Raw genomic sequence first — 15,781 nt, forward strand, 5'->3', positions numbered from 1 at the left:
CGCATATCTCCCAAACGGTCGTTTTATTAAAACACAAGGTTTATTTTAAATAATTTTTATTTATAATCTTCTCAAAAGTGGGTGTCTGTTGGATGCCAGGAGACCTGCTGGCTAAAACCCTGAGAAAGATAAAACGACTGCTTTGTAAGCAAAGTTAAATATCCAGGCAAGTAACAATGATTTTAAGTTGATAGAAATTAGATTTTTTCTCAGTATTTAAGTGCTGGTAAGTTACAATCAGACCTTGTGTTGCAGCATTCTTGACTAGCAACTCTAATGTGAGCTATCCATTGCAAAATACATGATGTTTTGTTCCCAGAGAGAGTGCTTCTATTGTTTACCATGTTAAAGTAAAAAGTTGAGCTGGATTGCAGGTTATCATTAGAAGAATGAACAAGAAATAGTTTGTAAGTAGCATTTTAGAAATTGCAAAATATTAAATTGGCAGTTTGTGATTGGCAATATTGTACATTTTATACTCATTCCGATATTGTTTGAAAATGGCATTTTTAAAACCCTTCCCATAACTATTACTTTGTATGATTAATTAAAAATTAAAATTGTAGGATTAAAATTATTTGATAGTCACAGGTTTTCATTTGAGGTGCTCTTTTGAGAGCTTGAATATGACTATCTCGGGCCAAAAACGATCTTGTGATATCACCGGTTGTATCAGTCTTACTGCACAGAGTAATAAATGGGGAAAGAGATGGTCAATTTGATTCCCTACAGAGCGCATTTAAATGAGTAAAGAGATCCGGCGAACAAACAAAATAATTACTTTCCAACACTCAACTGGAAGCTGCTTTAAGAAAAAAGTTTGATTTTCAATTATAATGGCCAGCTATCAGGGTCAATAGGTTAGTGAGGGTTATTTCTTATCACTGAATAGAATCAGAAGGCACAAGGGTTCACTCACATGTTTGCAAGCCACTAAACAAAGTGCCTCAGCCCTCAAAAGACTTCCAAACAACTGCAGGCTATTATTTTACAGCGCATATTTTCCAAGGTTTGTACATCAGTCTGGACAAAAAACAGTCTAGAAAGAGTATGGCGGAAAGTCTTGAATTTTGGATGCCAAAATCTGTCAACCCTGTTATTATTATTGTAATAATCTAATTATTAGATGGGCATACACCCACGTGCATTCAAAGACCTAAATCAAGATTTAGAATCACATTCACTGCAAACAGCCTAGTGAGATTAAACTTAAGTTTTCTTTCAAAAATGAGTACATAGATGAGAATGGTGCAAAATTATTGAGGCCCACGATGCTATCACAAAACTACAGTCTCGATTTTGCTGAGAAACTGAAAAGAGTGAGGATCAAATGTAGGATAAACATGGTCACTTCTGTCATTTCCCATAAAATAAATAAATGTAATTCGAAATCTTGCATTCTAAAATCAGTAACTAAATAAATTTACATTAATTTTAACCTTATTTTTTCTAGCCCCAAAAGGTTATACTTATAAATGTTGCCTCTGTCACCACTTTTAATTTTTTTTTTTGACAACCTACACTTCACAACAAACAGCATCTACAAAATCCTTAGTTAATTAATAACTCAACTAATGTTAAATTCATAAAAAAATGCTCCCTCAATCAAAACACCCCTTTGTAATAATGATGGATTAGAGAATTTACTTTCTGGTGTATGTTGAGAGTGCTAAGTGAAAGTGTTGAAATACTGCCCCACTCAGTATGGTTTCCATTTCAACATGAGCTATGCTATTATGCTATTTCAACATGTGCGTTACCACAAAGCAACAATGAGCACATAATTCTGTTATATTTTTTCTCCAAGGGCATGAGTTAAAATGCATAATTTCTAGCCAGGCTGAAAATATGTAAAGAGTACACAACTTTGCATTAACACAAAGCAAGGCACTCAGTTGTTTTAATTATTTTGCCTATTTTCATACCACGCAGCAATTTCAAAAACAAGACTACAGCAAACAAAACTTTCCCCCGATAAAATAGCCTGCGTAGCAGTCGTTTCCGTTTCCTTTTAGCCAAGCGGGGCAAGCGCGCGAGGACATTAGGCAAAAAGGAGCAAAAAAGTAGGAGCGGGGGGGGGAGGGGCGGGGAAGTTTCCTTTCCTTCCCCGCCCCTCCCCCCCGCTCGTACATTTTTGCTCCTTTTTGCCCAATGCCCTCGCGTGCTTCCCCCGCTTGGCTTGAAGGAAACGGAAACGACTGCTACGCAGGCTACCGATAAAACTATATTTTCTGGAAAAATATGAATTTCTATTTTCTTCAAACAGTTCTTTCAAATTGAAATTTGAGTGATTCAATTCAAACTGTCAAAAAATGATGCCACATTCAACCCATCCCATTTTTCAGAGGCAAAAGCTTACTGAGTGTAACATGATGGCATTTTATCCCATCAAACAACCGACAAACAAAATTTTATCCCCTTGAACAAAGGCAAGAAATAATAATTATTTTTATAAAAGCTGCCAGACAACAAACACCAACCACAATGCAGGATATCACCAAACTATCAAGAACTACATGACTCGTACTATTTAAAGGAAATGAAATTTGAGCATTTACAGTAGAATCGTTGCTGTCCCAAGACAACTTATGAACAAATAATGCTTGAGCTATTAAAGTATGTTTTTCTCTCTATTCTGATTGGCTATGGCACAACAAATGTATGTCAAAGTTAAATTGCAGGTAACCAAGACATAATTTAAGAGTTCGTATTGAACTGATTATTTTCCTTTGAAAAACAACTATGAACACTTTTTGCTCAACAATAAAGTCTGGAAAAGCTTAGCTAGTGTCTTTTTAATTATCACTTCTCTTAGCTGACAAAAGTGATATTCATCTCAGTGCATGGTTGGCAAACATCATGTCAGAAGATGTCTACCAGCTGCTGAGGGGAAAATCACTAAAAACGGCCCCCTGGCCCCAGTTGTTCAAAGCTCAGTTAAGCTAATCGTATAATTATGACTAATCATTAAAGATTCCTCAAAAAGATTTTTGTTCCTCAGTTTTAACTTAGACTGTTCTTTACCATTTAAACTTCAAATTAGCTAATAAAATCATTATTTTTTAACGAGTGAGATCAAAACCTTGGTTCACTTTTAATCAGGAATTAGCGTCAATCGCCTTTCAATCAAACAATCAGGGCCAGGGGCCCGTTTCTGGTAACTTACCGGGCCCGATAAGTATATTTTCAAATGTTTTTGCCCTGATTACACAGTGATTACAGAGATGGTACTTGGTCATTGTTTTCATAGAATAATTTTTATTATAAGATTTTAAAATTTAGTATTCAAAGCCAACAAAAATTGACTTCTGTTAAGAAACATTGAACCCCAAAGACACTTATCGGGCCCGGTAAGTTACAGGGACTTTCGATAAACGGCCCACCATGTACATGTAAGCTTTATCACACTTCATATTTACAGGTTTATGAATGAGGTAAAATTGTTCCTTTTTCCAATTAATTTCAGCTTTCTTGTTCAATTCACAGTCTGCAATGCAATTGGCTGCAGTCACTGTACATGTCAAAGCCATGGTCTGACATACAGTATGCCATTATTGTTTTTCAGATAAATATTAATATTATTTTTCACATGTGCCACTGTACATATTCAGTCAGCCTTTTTGCCTCCTCTCCCTCCTGCTGTCGCCATTTTTGAATTTCCACCACTACTTTTCCAGTCCTCATTACTCCATCCACTAGATTCACCCCAGTCATCAGCATCCCAGCTCATTAAATCTCCCCATCCATCGCTGCTCTGTCTTGCCACCGGTTCGGGCTTTGCTTTTGCCTTACTCACTATTCCTGTTGATTGCTTTGAGCTCGCAGATGCACCATTCCGGACAGTGGGTGGTGATTTTTGTTTTGGGCTTTCAGAATCGCTTCCCCAGGCCCACGATTCTGATTCACCATTATCGTCCTCATCACCAGCTTCCATTTTTTCTGCAATAGTAATTCCCTCATCACCATCAGTTTCCCCATTTATTTCTGCATAATTATCCCAGTCCCAGTTTTCTCCACCAAGTCCTGTTGTGTTGTTCACTGTCGACACACCATTGACAGCTCCGTAGCCTCCCCCAGATCTTGCGTTACTTGTAAGAGACTTTGATCCATAGTCATTGCCTTGATTGACAAGTGTTTGAATATTTGCCCAACCCTTCATACTGGCACTTTGAATATTTGACCAACCTTTGGTACTGGCATCTTTTACCTGTTAAAAACCCGAAACAACAAAAATAAACACTTACAGTCAATCTACATCATGCCTGACCAGTAGTTTTGAAATTTGAACAGATTTTTTAGTTTTGAACATCGCCAGAGAGTTCCTGTAAAAATTTCCCCTAGTTTATTGAAGGTTAATAAAACTATGAAATGTTTTTTTTACATTACAGCAGTAAGTATTTAAAAAAAAGTGTTGTTAAAAGAATAATTTATTGTTTCCAAGTATTTAGAATTTTTTTCCAGTTAATGCGTCTTTTTTAAAAAGATTTCCAGAGAAAGATTTCTAGAAAAATCTTCAAGACTCCATTGTCATTACAAAGAGGAATTCAACTGCTTATTTCATTGTTGAAACTACAGGTGACATAGACTGACTGTAAATCACAATTTAGCCAAGTGAACAACTACTACTGCAGCAGCCGATGGTCTCTCTTCTGATCTAGGTGGGTCGAGTAGAAAAAAGTAACATGCCAGGCGCTGTAAACATTGTTGTCTCTACACTGTAGCCTGGCATTCACTCTTCTCCCATCCCCATTCCTTCTTTTTATCCACCACTGACGATGATGACTGTTCACAGCTATCTGGAGTTAGGTTGGCTTGATAATTTTCTACATTAGGGAACCTTGTCACAGTATGCACACTTTATTTTGACCCTGGATGATCAACCAAGAGTTGTGAACTTCAAGGTAACTTGCAATAATTATGATAGCAAATCTAACTTAAAACTAAGTTAACTTAATTCGTATGACCTCAGGGGTTGAATAAGCATTGACATTACAAGGGGAAATTTGATGCACTGTTAGGAAATCCTTTAAGCCCTAACAGTGATCAGCAGCTAGTTTCTCCTTGTAATATCAATGCTTACTCAACCCCTGAGGTCTTGAGAATTAAGGATATGATCACCCAAGGTGAATTTTCTTGATTTTTTAATAACTTCTCCCCAGTACTTTTATAAGATTATGGCGACAAGAGATAGGAGAATTTGTTCTTTGATATTAGGGAAGAAAGGGTAAACAATAAGGTTCTCTGGTTTGTAACTTGAAAGACTACAAAAACAACAATATTAATAACCCAATTTTGATATATTGAAATTCAGCCTGAAACAATAAACATCATTGTGAGGCTCCAGAGGAATAAACCCATATAAACTCTATGATTTATTCCCCGGAACCTGGAAGTGATGTTATTGTTTTGGGCTATTTAGTTGACAAACAATAATGTAGGGTACCTTGCTGGATAAATTTGACATTGAACTTGACATGTCATCAAGAAGCTTTCCTTCCTGAACCTAAAAAATCAAAGCCATTTTAATGAGTTAAATAAGTTTAATTTGGATCCTGGCATGAAAAAGAGGCCAAAATTTCCCGTTAATTCTTTCATTGGGTTATTCCAGAAAAAGTCCACACCTCCCCGACGGATGGGATTCTGGAAATTCTCACCGGAGGGGGGGGGGGTCAAAGACTCTGGAAATCCAGGCGGGAGGGGGGGTTGAACTTAAGAAAGTCTTCTGCAGGAGTCATTTCGACCGATAGTTCACGCAATTCGAACGTTTAGTTCGGTGACACTTCAGCGCTCTCAGACCCTGAAAATAATAGAAATATTTTGTTCACTTATTTCTCACCTAAAATAAATGATAATCTAAGTTCTTTTGCAGGTCTTTTTATAGCGGAAAACGCGAACAACAAGATAGTAAAGAACGAGCCATCGCAACATTGTTGCAACAAAGAGTTTGAAACGCCTGACACATTTCTACTCGTACCAGACCCAGCGCGCCACCCTTGTGTAATTTCACGTCCGCCATTGCATTCTTAGCGTGGATTCCACTGCGTCAGGCGGAAGAATTTTTTACTTGTGCAACCAAGGATGCAGAGCTATTAGCTAAAGAAGATAATTCCAAAGAATTTTGGTCCAAACATTCCCTCTTCGTCGAAAATACTCGAGAGGAGCTTGTAGCCATCTGTACCTCGAAAAAACTTTTGGAAACGTAAGTTATTGCGAAAGCAACAGAAGGAGAAAGTTCTTGGACAGGTTCCTGCAACATATACAGTGGAAACCTCTCTGAAGTCCTATCGTCCGTAGCACAGTTGAACAAGCAGCCAGTGCGTTTTCTGCGTGCCGTGTTTTCCATTGGGCACAAAGGATGAATTCGTTCGCTTTTTCGCATTGTTGCTCCTTCCTTTTTTTAGTTCCGCACGATAGAGTTTTTAATATTAGCAGAAGCTTTAGAAATTAAAAAAGAACATCTTCTAGACGCGATTGTGCGTATTTTATATTAAAGATAAATTAAATTTAAGCCTAATTTTTTTTTTCTGGAAATCCAGGCAGGAGTGGGGGTCTTTTGTTTTGGAAATCCAGACAGGAGGGGGGGTCTTGTGCTTCAGGAAATCCAGGTGAGAGGGGGGGGGGGGGGGTTAAAAAACGACCCCATCCGTCGGGGGGTGTGGATTTTTTCTGGAATAACCCATTCCTTTTTTGATGAGTTGATAACAAGTGAGTGACTAATTTAACTAATATTAATATTGATTTTGAATAAATTTAGAATGAATTGCTTTTACCAGCAAAAATAGATAACTAATAGTTTCACAATAAAATTAAGCCCTCTTACTGAAGAAATTTTGTTCAGTTAATCTATAAGATAATCTGCTGCAGACACAGTGAGCAGGTTCAACTACACCCTCTTATATTCACGATACACTTAACTAACATTTGCTCAGGCAAGATAGTAAAATTAATAATTATTATTCTTACTCCATTATCTTGTCAGAATTTATTACTAAAGTCAACTTTAAATACAAAATCAAAAAGTTGAATTGATCTTTGACTCTACTGGTGTTCGTATCTACTCAGTCCTTGTGCATTGTCTGTAAGTTTAATCTTGTAAATTTTTAACATGCAATACTATAATAATTATTACTGTATCATTGTTGTCCATCATGTAGATGTGTAAAACCCTCTGTAAGATAAGCATATTGTATTGTATTGTGTTATAATAATAATTATAATTTATAAATTGCAAAAAGCCCTTTTGTTTGTAAATAAAGTATTAATAAATAATAATAATAATAATAATAATAATAATTTAATTATTAATCATTTTTAATCCTTGAGCATACCCTGGTTGAAACTTTCTTCACTCCTTCATTCATGGTAGTTCCCAGTTCCACAGCCTAGTGAACAAAGCATCAAATTCTAATTACAGTGTTGGTTTCAGTAATAATAATATTATAATTATATTTATTACCATTTTATGCTTTGGTACATACCAAGTCTTCAACCTGCATGAATTTAACTAACTTGAAGCTTGCACTAACTGGAACCAATTTCTTCTGGATTTGCTTCACATTTAGGGTATGACCCTTGAAAACTTGAATCTCCTACTAACTCAGTGTTTTTTCCCTTCAGGTCATTTTCTTTATACTTATTTTACCCTTGATAACTCAAACCTCATCTGCCAAAGTGTAATGAGTCAAAACATACAGAATGTTGAATTTATTTTGAGTAGCCCACTGTAGCTTTCCACACCATACCTTGTTTGCTGTTGGTTTAATAACTGACTCATTCACTGTGGAGCCCAGCTTGACAGCCTGCAAGAACAAGTTCTCAGGCTTAAAACACTGTAGTTCACTTTCAGTTCCTTGGATAAAGAACAAAGGTTGAGTCTCTTTTGGTCATCAACTTTATGAATCTCTTTACAAAGGTCATATGAACATTCTTATTACTAAGCTGTAGGGAGATTAATGGCAAGTGACTGGAGGTCATTTGGGACAACAGCATCTAATAACACTGAGTTGGACATTAGAGTGTTTGACACAGTCCCCTATTTTTCTGTGGGATGTTTAAGACTTGTATGCTTTGATTGAAATTCTGTCATCTTTGTAACAGCAAGTGCAATATGGGGACAGTATCCATTGGCAAACTACTGAAGGGGGCGGGACTTTCAAGCCTTTCCTCTCCCACACAATGTACCCTGGCTAAGGCCCCTCCTCCCAGTAGTTTAGACACTCTCCAGGTTGCACTTGCCATTACAAACTAAGATCCATGGCGGGAGTTCTATTAAAGTGTATGAGTCTCGAAAATCCCACGGAAAAATAGGGGAAGGGGAAAGTGACCAGTCTAATTGGGCGTCAACAGAAAGGAGAAATATATGCAAACTAATGGAGACATGGAGAAGATTGACAAAGAAAGAAAGAAGTTTGGTTAGAGAATCTTGACTGCTCTGCACAACTAACTAAAAGCAGGCTAGAATCAACTTTATGGAGATCTTTTGTTCACACCCTACATGTATGTGACATGTGGTATGACAAGGACTGATGATGATGATGACTGTAGGTCATTAATTTAATAGTATCATCAGCCTCAAAATGGTTCTGTGTGTAGTTATAAAAAGAAAGATCTAAACAAATCTACCAGCAATATCATTTGTATTCAGTTTGGTGTGAGCATGGAACATGTTTGGAATACAGAGCAGAACTGGAATTTAAACAAAGTGCACTGCAAGTCAAGCCTGGCATGTAGACTCCCTAGAACTGAAAAACAATAGAAATCATATCAAAATTTAATGTAATCATATACATATAACTGTAACCCATACTTGTTGGGAAGCCACAGCGGCAAATTGAGCAGCTCCTGTTGCAAATGAACTCCAGCCCTAAACAGCAACAATAACATACTGTTAGGAACTCTGACATAATAACACACACTAATTAAAACATTTTAAACCATTGAACAAGTAACATTTTACAGTCAACTCCCTTTATTGCGGACACCCCCAGGACAGCGAGTTAGTGTACTTCATAGTGAGACTCTAGTAGCGGGAATATATTTCAGTCAAACGTCTGTACTCTATTTTTGTGGGAGATTTAGATGCTGTCCATGTTATCGGGGTGTCTGTAATTAGTGAGGTGTCCACAAGGCGAGAGTTACTGTCAGATTTCATCTCACACTTACAGATGATAAAGATGAAAATGCTGTATCCCAGCCTGGAAAAAAAATAAACAAAACATTATGCACTCATCACAAGCAAAACTAAACATGATGACATAGTTATGACATCCCGATCCCTACAATGAGAATTATTTTGTGTAAATTAAGCTTACAACTTGCAACGGGAATGCAAGTCTGCTCTTAAATGTCAATGTGATAAGAATGTTACCACATTAAAATAGAAATGGTTGGTTTAACCTCTAGCAAACGCAATTATTGGAGTTAGTTTACTGGATTCAGGGTGAGACGAAAATGAAAAGATAAGGTTGCCCTTCGGGCAAGCTGTTACTTGAGATTACTAGCCCGAGGGTCTGAGGAGCTAGCCCGAAATTAAATTGTTTATAAAGAATAATTAGATTTATTTAAGGACGGTGCCTACTAATACCAAAGTATTTTTGTGGGGTTTGTGACTATGTGGGGTAAGTAGACCTAAGCAAGGGCTATTGGAATTCAAAAAGAAAATTAGGGGTAACCACGCATTTTTCAGAGATAACTAAGCAATAATATCTCTAAAAAGCGCCAAAATATAAAGCAATGTATGGGATTTTTTCCTAAATTGAAGCTTACACCGTAATTATCTCTGAAAAATGCATGGTTACCCCCAATTTTCTTTTGAGATACTAAAAGCATTTGCTAAGTTCTGCTTTCTCCGTATAGTTTTAAACCGCGCAAAAATATTCCTGTGTTAGTAGGCACCACCCGTAGGAAACACGAGTATCTCGCGATGCGCAGAACGTATGCGCAGTAACAATAGTAGGCACCGTCCTTAATTATGCAAAATACAAGTAATGATGCCAAGCATAGATATAAACTAATTCTTCATATATTTTGATTTCCCTTTGTAAGACCAGAAATTTTTTATAAATTGCAAATGACTGCCTCAGAGTAAAATTTCATTCAAACATGGGCGAAATAATAAAGGAAAAATAACCTCTGCACTCATTCAGGGTTCATTCCTTCGATGTTTACATTTTACCACGTCGACTGCGAAAAATACTATAAATTTATGGAAATCACAACACAGTTATTTTTGTGAATGTCATGAACATTGCGATCGGTCAATTAAACTACCACTGTAATCTGAAGTCTGTCGAAATTTGATGGAGTAAATTCTCTTCATAGCTCGTCAAGCTGACAAGCTGACAAACTCTTCCACACCTGGCGCCGTTAGCATCCGATAAAAAATAAAAACAAACAAGCAACTCGATTACGGCGCTGGGTCTGCTAGCTTTACTTCAAGTGAGTTTTTCTTGTTTTTTTATTTTACACGAAGTGGGCCTTTTTTGTTTTAATAATGAATTGGCAGCATTAAAATAGAAACAAGAATCCGGATTTGGATTTTCCCAACGAAACGCACCTAAAATTCCGAGAAAATCCACTGAACCGTGACTTGGCTGGAATTTAATTAGACTGATTGTCTCGCACTGCACGCTGTCAGTCGGCAAATATTGTCATTTCAAAAAATATATTTTGGGCACTTATGTAAAGACTGTAAACAGAAAAAGTCATGACGTTATTTACAGACGCAACTAAAATGCGGCGCAAGACGTTGTCATGCTACGATAATTTGGCCTCATAACATTGTCCTTTTCCCTCAGGAGCTTTCTACTATACAATTTTTAGTATAAAAGCTCAATTTGTCATCATCAGAAGAGAGGAACCAATGGTGGTGCTTGCCCGTCGGGCAAGCTGCGATAAGAAAACGCTAGCCCGACAAGTCATTCCACTAGCCCCGGCTATCGGACAGCACTTTCGTCGCGCCCTGTGGATTACAGTGTTTTTTGTTGATTGGTACAAAATAGAAGTCCCACTTGTTTAGTGTGTGAATACACCAAGAAAAGACACACTGACCACAAGCAGGTTGTTTACCCGCATGTTTGTAAGAAGTTCCCAATGTCCAAGCGAAATTTCAGTTACCTGAGTTGCTTGTTGTGGTCACTGGAGCCGATCCAAACCCAGTATATTTTCCACCTTGACTTGGAGGAAGATTGCTACATTGAAAACATACATAGAAATACAAGTTACCTTAAAAATTAAGGAGCACTCGCATTTTTTTCTGAGTATGCCTGTGTCATATTACTGATTAATACGTCATTCTTAATAATTTATTATTAATAATTTTTCTACGCAAAAAAAGAATTGCACAGTTCTAAAAGTCTGATGTTAATCAAGGTGAAGAAAAATAATTGAAATCATGGCCAAAATAGTCTTGCCTAGCATTTCAAAGAGTTCACAGTATTTGGTATTGTGGGTTTTGCATTAACCATTAAGTAAAGATAGTGGAAACAATAACAATATTATTTTAAGAATGCTTTGCTCTGGGAGTGAAAATTTAGCCATACAGTATGATGTCAAGCCTAAATCTTGTTCATGCCATCTTCAGTTAGATTTGTGTACAAAATAATAATCAAAATTGCCCAAAATCTATATTATCAGCTGTAGACTATTTTCAGAAATTCTATTTAGTGTGGATACTCAGTGCTTGACTCATTCTGAAAATCCCACAAGTGGTTTACTATAAATACATGTAACTGGAAATGGGCCTGTTTCATATTAAATACATCAATGGTCCCAGTATGCCACTTTAAAAAATGATATTAAATAAATACAATTGCATTCTTGCTGACTTCAAGGATGGCAATGGTCAACATGCAAAGAATAAATTTCGAGATAAAAAATTGCTTAATCAATAAAATTCAAGAAAAGGTTTTGAGGTATTATAACTTTTGCTTCAGTGAGCTTACTCTGGTCTTGAAGCATTTTCCATTAGTCTTCTGTTGAAGAAATCCTCTTTTTGTGAATTTAACTCTCCCCTGCAAAGCAAAGACATTAACAAAAACATTCATAAAAACAAACTTCGTGGAAATCACATTTCAAGACTAAGAAGTTGAAAACAATCACAAAGCTTCAAACAACATTTCATACTTTGACATTCCAAGCATTAATTCAGGTGATGAGGACGTCTGAGACATGGAACTTGTACCATTTGACATCCGAGAAGTAGCAGCACTGCTTGAGCTTCGCTGCATGGGTGGCTCATAGTTTCTGGCTGATGATGTCTCCGCTGACCAAGACCTTCCTTCTGCTAATGTTGAAATCTGTTTCGAATAACATTCCAAACTCTTTAATATTGTTTTCATTATACTATATCAAAGCAGACTTAAATATTTTTGTAAGTTGAAAATGTATTTATGACCTACAGAAAACTCTCACAAAAATTTGCTTATTGCGGATGTATTTTTTGGTAGTATGTCTTTCTCCCGATAGAAATCATGTAAACTTACATCCATTTGAAATAAAATCTTGTGTGCAAGTTTACATACATGTAACCTATTTAAAGTTATTGTTACAGTTTTGTAATTTCCCAAAACCTTAATCCTTTAAGGCATTTTACTAAATAAACTTAGCAACAAGCCTTTAATAATAACTGTTGTAAACACAATATGAAAACTTTTAAATAACTAAGAAACTTATAACTGTCAGCATTAAAAAGAGCAGCCAACATTTTCAACTTTTCTGTCATTCCAGGGTAATCTTTGGAGAGGACTGTATGGTCAAAAATGTTACGTCCCCTTTGAAATATTTTTAGAAGTCTTGTAGCCTTTTAAAAGTTTCCAAGTAAAAAATAATTATTAGTTACAGCGCTTACCTTGTCTCTATAAAGAGCTGCTGCACGACTATTGTATTTCTCTTGAATGCTCATGTCGGGTCGGAAATCTGGCTGAGATTTGAAGAATGCTTTGGCCTTACTGTTTCCACCAACCTTTTAGTGTCCAAAAAGGAAGAAAATAATTTATTTAATATATAATTATACTAGGTAACTTGCCAAAGTACAACTACAATTAATTATTTCTCTAATCTACAATCTGCCCAAACGGATCCCGACAGTGACCTGAACAGGTCCATTACAGTCAACTCTCGCCTTGCAGACACGTCACTATTACAGACACCCTGATAATACATGTATTGGACAACAGCTAAATCCCCGGCAAAAATAGAGTACATTTCCGGACGTTTAACTGAAATAAATTCCCGCTATTACAGATTCTCGCCGTAAAGGACACTAACTCGAGGTCCCGAGGGTGTCCGCAATAAAGAGAGGTGACTGTACTTGTCTCCCCTCCGCGTTAAATAGCACTTAACAGGGGGAGGTGAGGGCGAAGGATTGCCTTAATGAGCAACTCGTAGGAAAGATTTTAATGTTGTTGAGGTAAAAGAAAGGCTAGAAAACTTTCAAAAGAGCCAAATGCCCCTGTCCCAATAACATTTTGACTATCACACATTACACCAACCTCACTACTTATATCACAATAACAGAAACTGGGAAAACCCAACCTGGTGGATCAGAGGCAGAAATTGAGCCTAAAGATCTCTCAGATAGAATTGTTTAAAGAATACATATAATAGAACTGTTCTCTTAAATGGTAGCTTATTTTTACCTGCATTGCCCAAAATAGGTTTATGTTAGCATTTTTGTGGTTCAAATATGAGAAGGATGTTTCAACTTAACTAATAAGTCAATATTTCAGCTCTGAGGCTGTGAGACTCAAAAATTAATATATGAGCAAGAGTCATCACAATAACATTTGTTTTCAGACCTTCATTTTCTCCAGTTCAATGTCTTTCCACTTGTCCATAGTGACTGATCTGACAAAACTGCAATAACAATAATTTAAAAACGTCTATTTATTCTTCTCAGTCATGCTAGAGTTTTACTGTCTCCTTAATTATAAAAAGAATATGCACAGTTGCTGCTGTTTTTGCTACACCAAGCAAGATAAGAACCCCCTCTATCAGAGAACAACTAGGAGCATTACTATTCCCTCCTGAATGACATCCCATGACAACCTTAAATTAACAGGTGTTCCTGGCTGTTAAGTTTGCTGCTTGTGGAAGAGGGAGAAGGAGAACATTTGCAGCAACCTCAATAAATTTAAAGCCAGTGTAGTGATAAGGAGGATTCAGTAACTTATAAACTGATGGTATCTGACAAATCTCCAGGGGTTCTCTTGGATCCCTCTCCGGGGAGGGGGGGGGGGGAGATAAACTGCCTCGCAGAGGCTCTTTTGGCTAAGTCACACAATCTTTCCTTCCCAACAAGATTGGGTGATGAGCCAAAAGAGCGTCTGCAAAGGAGGCTATCCTGGGGGATGGCTCTTGATATGTTTATAAAGATGCAATAAGGGAATCTAAAGGGATTGATTTTCTGGAGCAACTACAGAATACAGGGCCACTTTGGTCCACACACATAAGAACGACACATAACATAATAGAACGACACATTAAACACAATAGATGCTATTATCATGTAAATAAGTGGCCCTGCATTCTGTAATTTAGCCGATTTTCTTTTACCTAGGGAGGAATTTACTACTGAACATACGTTCTGTGCATCTCAGGATGGACCTGGAGACTTATGGGTGGTGCCTACTAATACAAAGGTATTACTGCACAAGTTATGACCATATGGGAAAAGCAGACCGTGGTAAAGGTTATTGGGACCCCAAAAGAAAATTAGGGAAACTATAGTACACATTTTTCATTGATAATTAGGTGTCAATTTAGGAAAAAACTGTCACACGCTGTTACATTACGTGCTCTAAAGCTTTTTAGACTCATTTTTGCTTAATTATCACTAATAAGTGAGTCGTTACCCCCCATTTTCTAACAAACTGCATGAAAATACTTTTGTATAGAGCCAGGCACCTGAGTCTTTTAATACCACAAACAGTCATATATTTGTATGGTACACTAGCTGTTTTTGCATTACCTCTTCCAAGTTAGTCACCTTCCTGTTTTTGTTAATGGTTTTCCTTACGAACATGTTTTAAACTCTAACTTTTCATCTTTTTTGACAAAAATAAGACTTATAATTACCAGTTTTGTGTACATGGGTTGGGTAAACCTTATTCCCCCCCTGAAAGAATTTCTACTCAATTTGAAAAAAATAAAAGAGAACACAAAACTGTCAACAACTAAACCCTCTGTTGATCGGTGATGCCACAATTATTAATAATCTAAATGTTGTGACGCCATAAAATTTTTGCTCAATACATGCTAAACCATCGCAAACAAAATCAAGCACTACCGGCTTACCGCGAAATATTCTCTTTCCCTTTAGTTTTGTCTCCTGAAATTTGCCACAAAACAAGAAAAGTGCACTAAAATTGTAATCGAACCGTTAATTTACCTTAAATGAACTCCTAGTCCTCGATGTTTTCCGGAACACTCGAGACAAATCCATATTCCATAGGTCACACTGACCCACTGTGGGTTATGAGCACCGCATTCGAAACAACTCTGTGCGATCAAAAACGCAAAATACGTCATAACTTTTGTAGAAACATGAAGACAAATAACAGATCTGAGAGTCTACTAGAATTTTACTTACAGTATTGCCGTCTTTCGGCTTTATTTCTTTCAAAACTCTCCTCGTTCTTGGACTGGCCATGTTGATTTCCCGATCAACTATTTCCTTTCGACGGCCCCCGCTTCGCTTTACGTGTACGTATGGCACAGGTGGTTCATGGGAAAGTATTGCCACTTCCGGTTTTTGGTAAAACTTCCGGTCACGTGAAATGCT

The 15,781-nt window shown here is 36.9% G+C and overlaps 1 protein-coding gene across 1 annotated transcript; it reads right to left on the reverse strand.

The window, feature by feature from the left end:
* Positions 1-1,773: 1,773 nt before the first annotated feature.
* On the reverse strand, positions 1,774-15,725 carry LOC146476370 (ADP-ribosylation factor GTPase-activating protein 1-like). Its single transcript, XM_085114542.1, has 13 exons — positions 15,590-15,725; positions 15,389-15,498; positions 13,797-13,854; positions 12,848-12,961; positions 12,124-12,296; positions 11,943-12,011; positions 11,116-11,189; positions 9,163-9,194; positions 8,807-8,863; positions 7,743-7,799; positions 7,329-7,382; positions 5,444-5,503; positions 1,774-4,207 (listed from the first exon to the last, which is right to left on the reverse strand). Exons 1-13 carry the CDS (start codon positions 15,647-15,649, stop codon positions 3,608-3,610), a joined length of 1,518 nt encoding a protein of 505 aa, XP_084970668.1. The 5' UTR covers positions 15,650-15,725; the 3' UTR covers positions 1,774-3,607.
* Positions 15,726-15,781: the final 56 nt, after the last annotated feature.

Source organism: Pavona decussata, unplaced genomic scaffold (genome assembly GCF_977016875.1).
Source record: "Pavona decussata unplaced genomic scaffold, jaPavDecu1.1 SCAFFOLD_77, whole genome shotgun sequence".
Lineage (NCBI taxonomy): Eukaryota > Metazoa > Cnidaria > Anthozoa > Scleractinia > Agariciidae > Pavona > Pavona decussata.

Bases quoted from the DNA above. Each gene is read 5' to 3' on its own strand.
- LOC146476370 (XM_085114542.1), bottom strand. From the start codon at position 15,649: ATGGCCAGTCCAAGAACGAGGAGAGTTTTGAAAGAAATAAAGCCGAAA. The intron at 12,297-12,847 runs GTAAGCGCTGTA...TATTCGAAACAG, and splicing joins CAGCTCTTTATAGAGACAAG to ATTTCAACATTAGCAGAAGG. The intron at 12,012-12,123 runs GTATGAAATGTT...TTTGCTTTGCAG, and splicing joins TTAATGCTTGGAATGTCAAA to GGGAGAGTTAAATTCACAAA.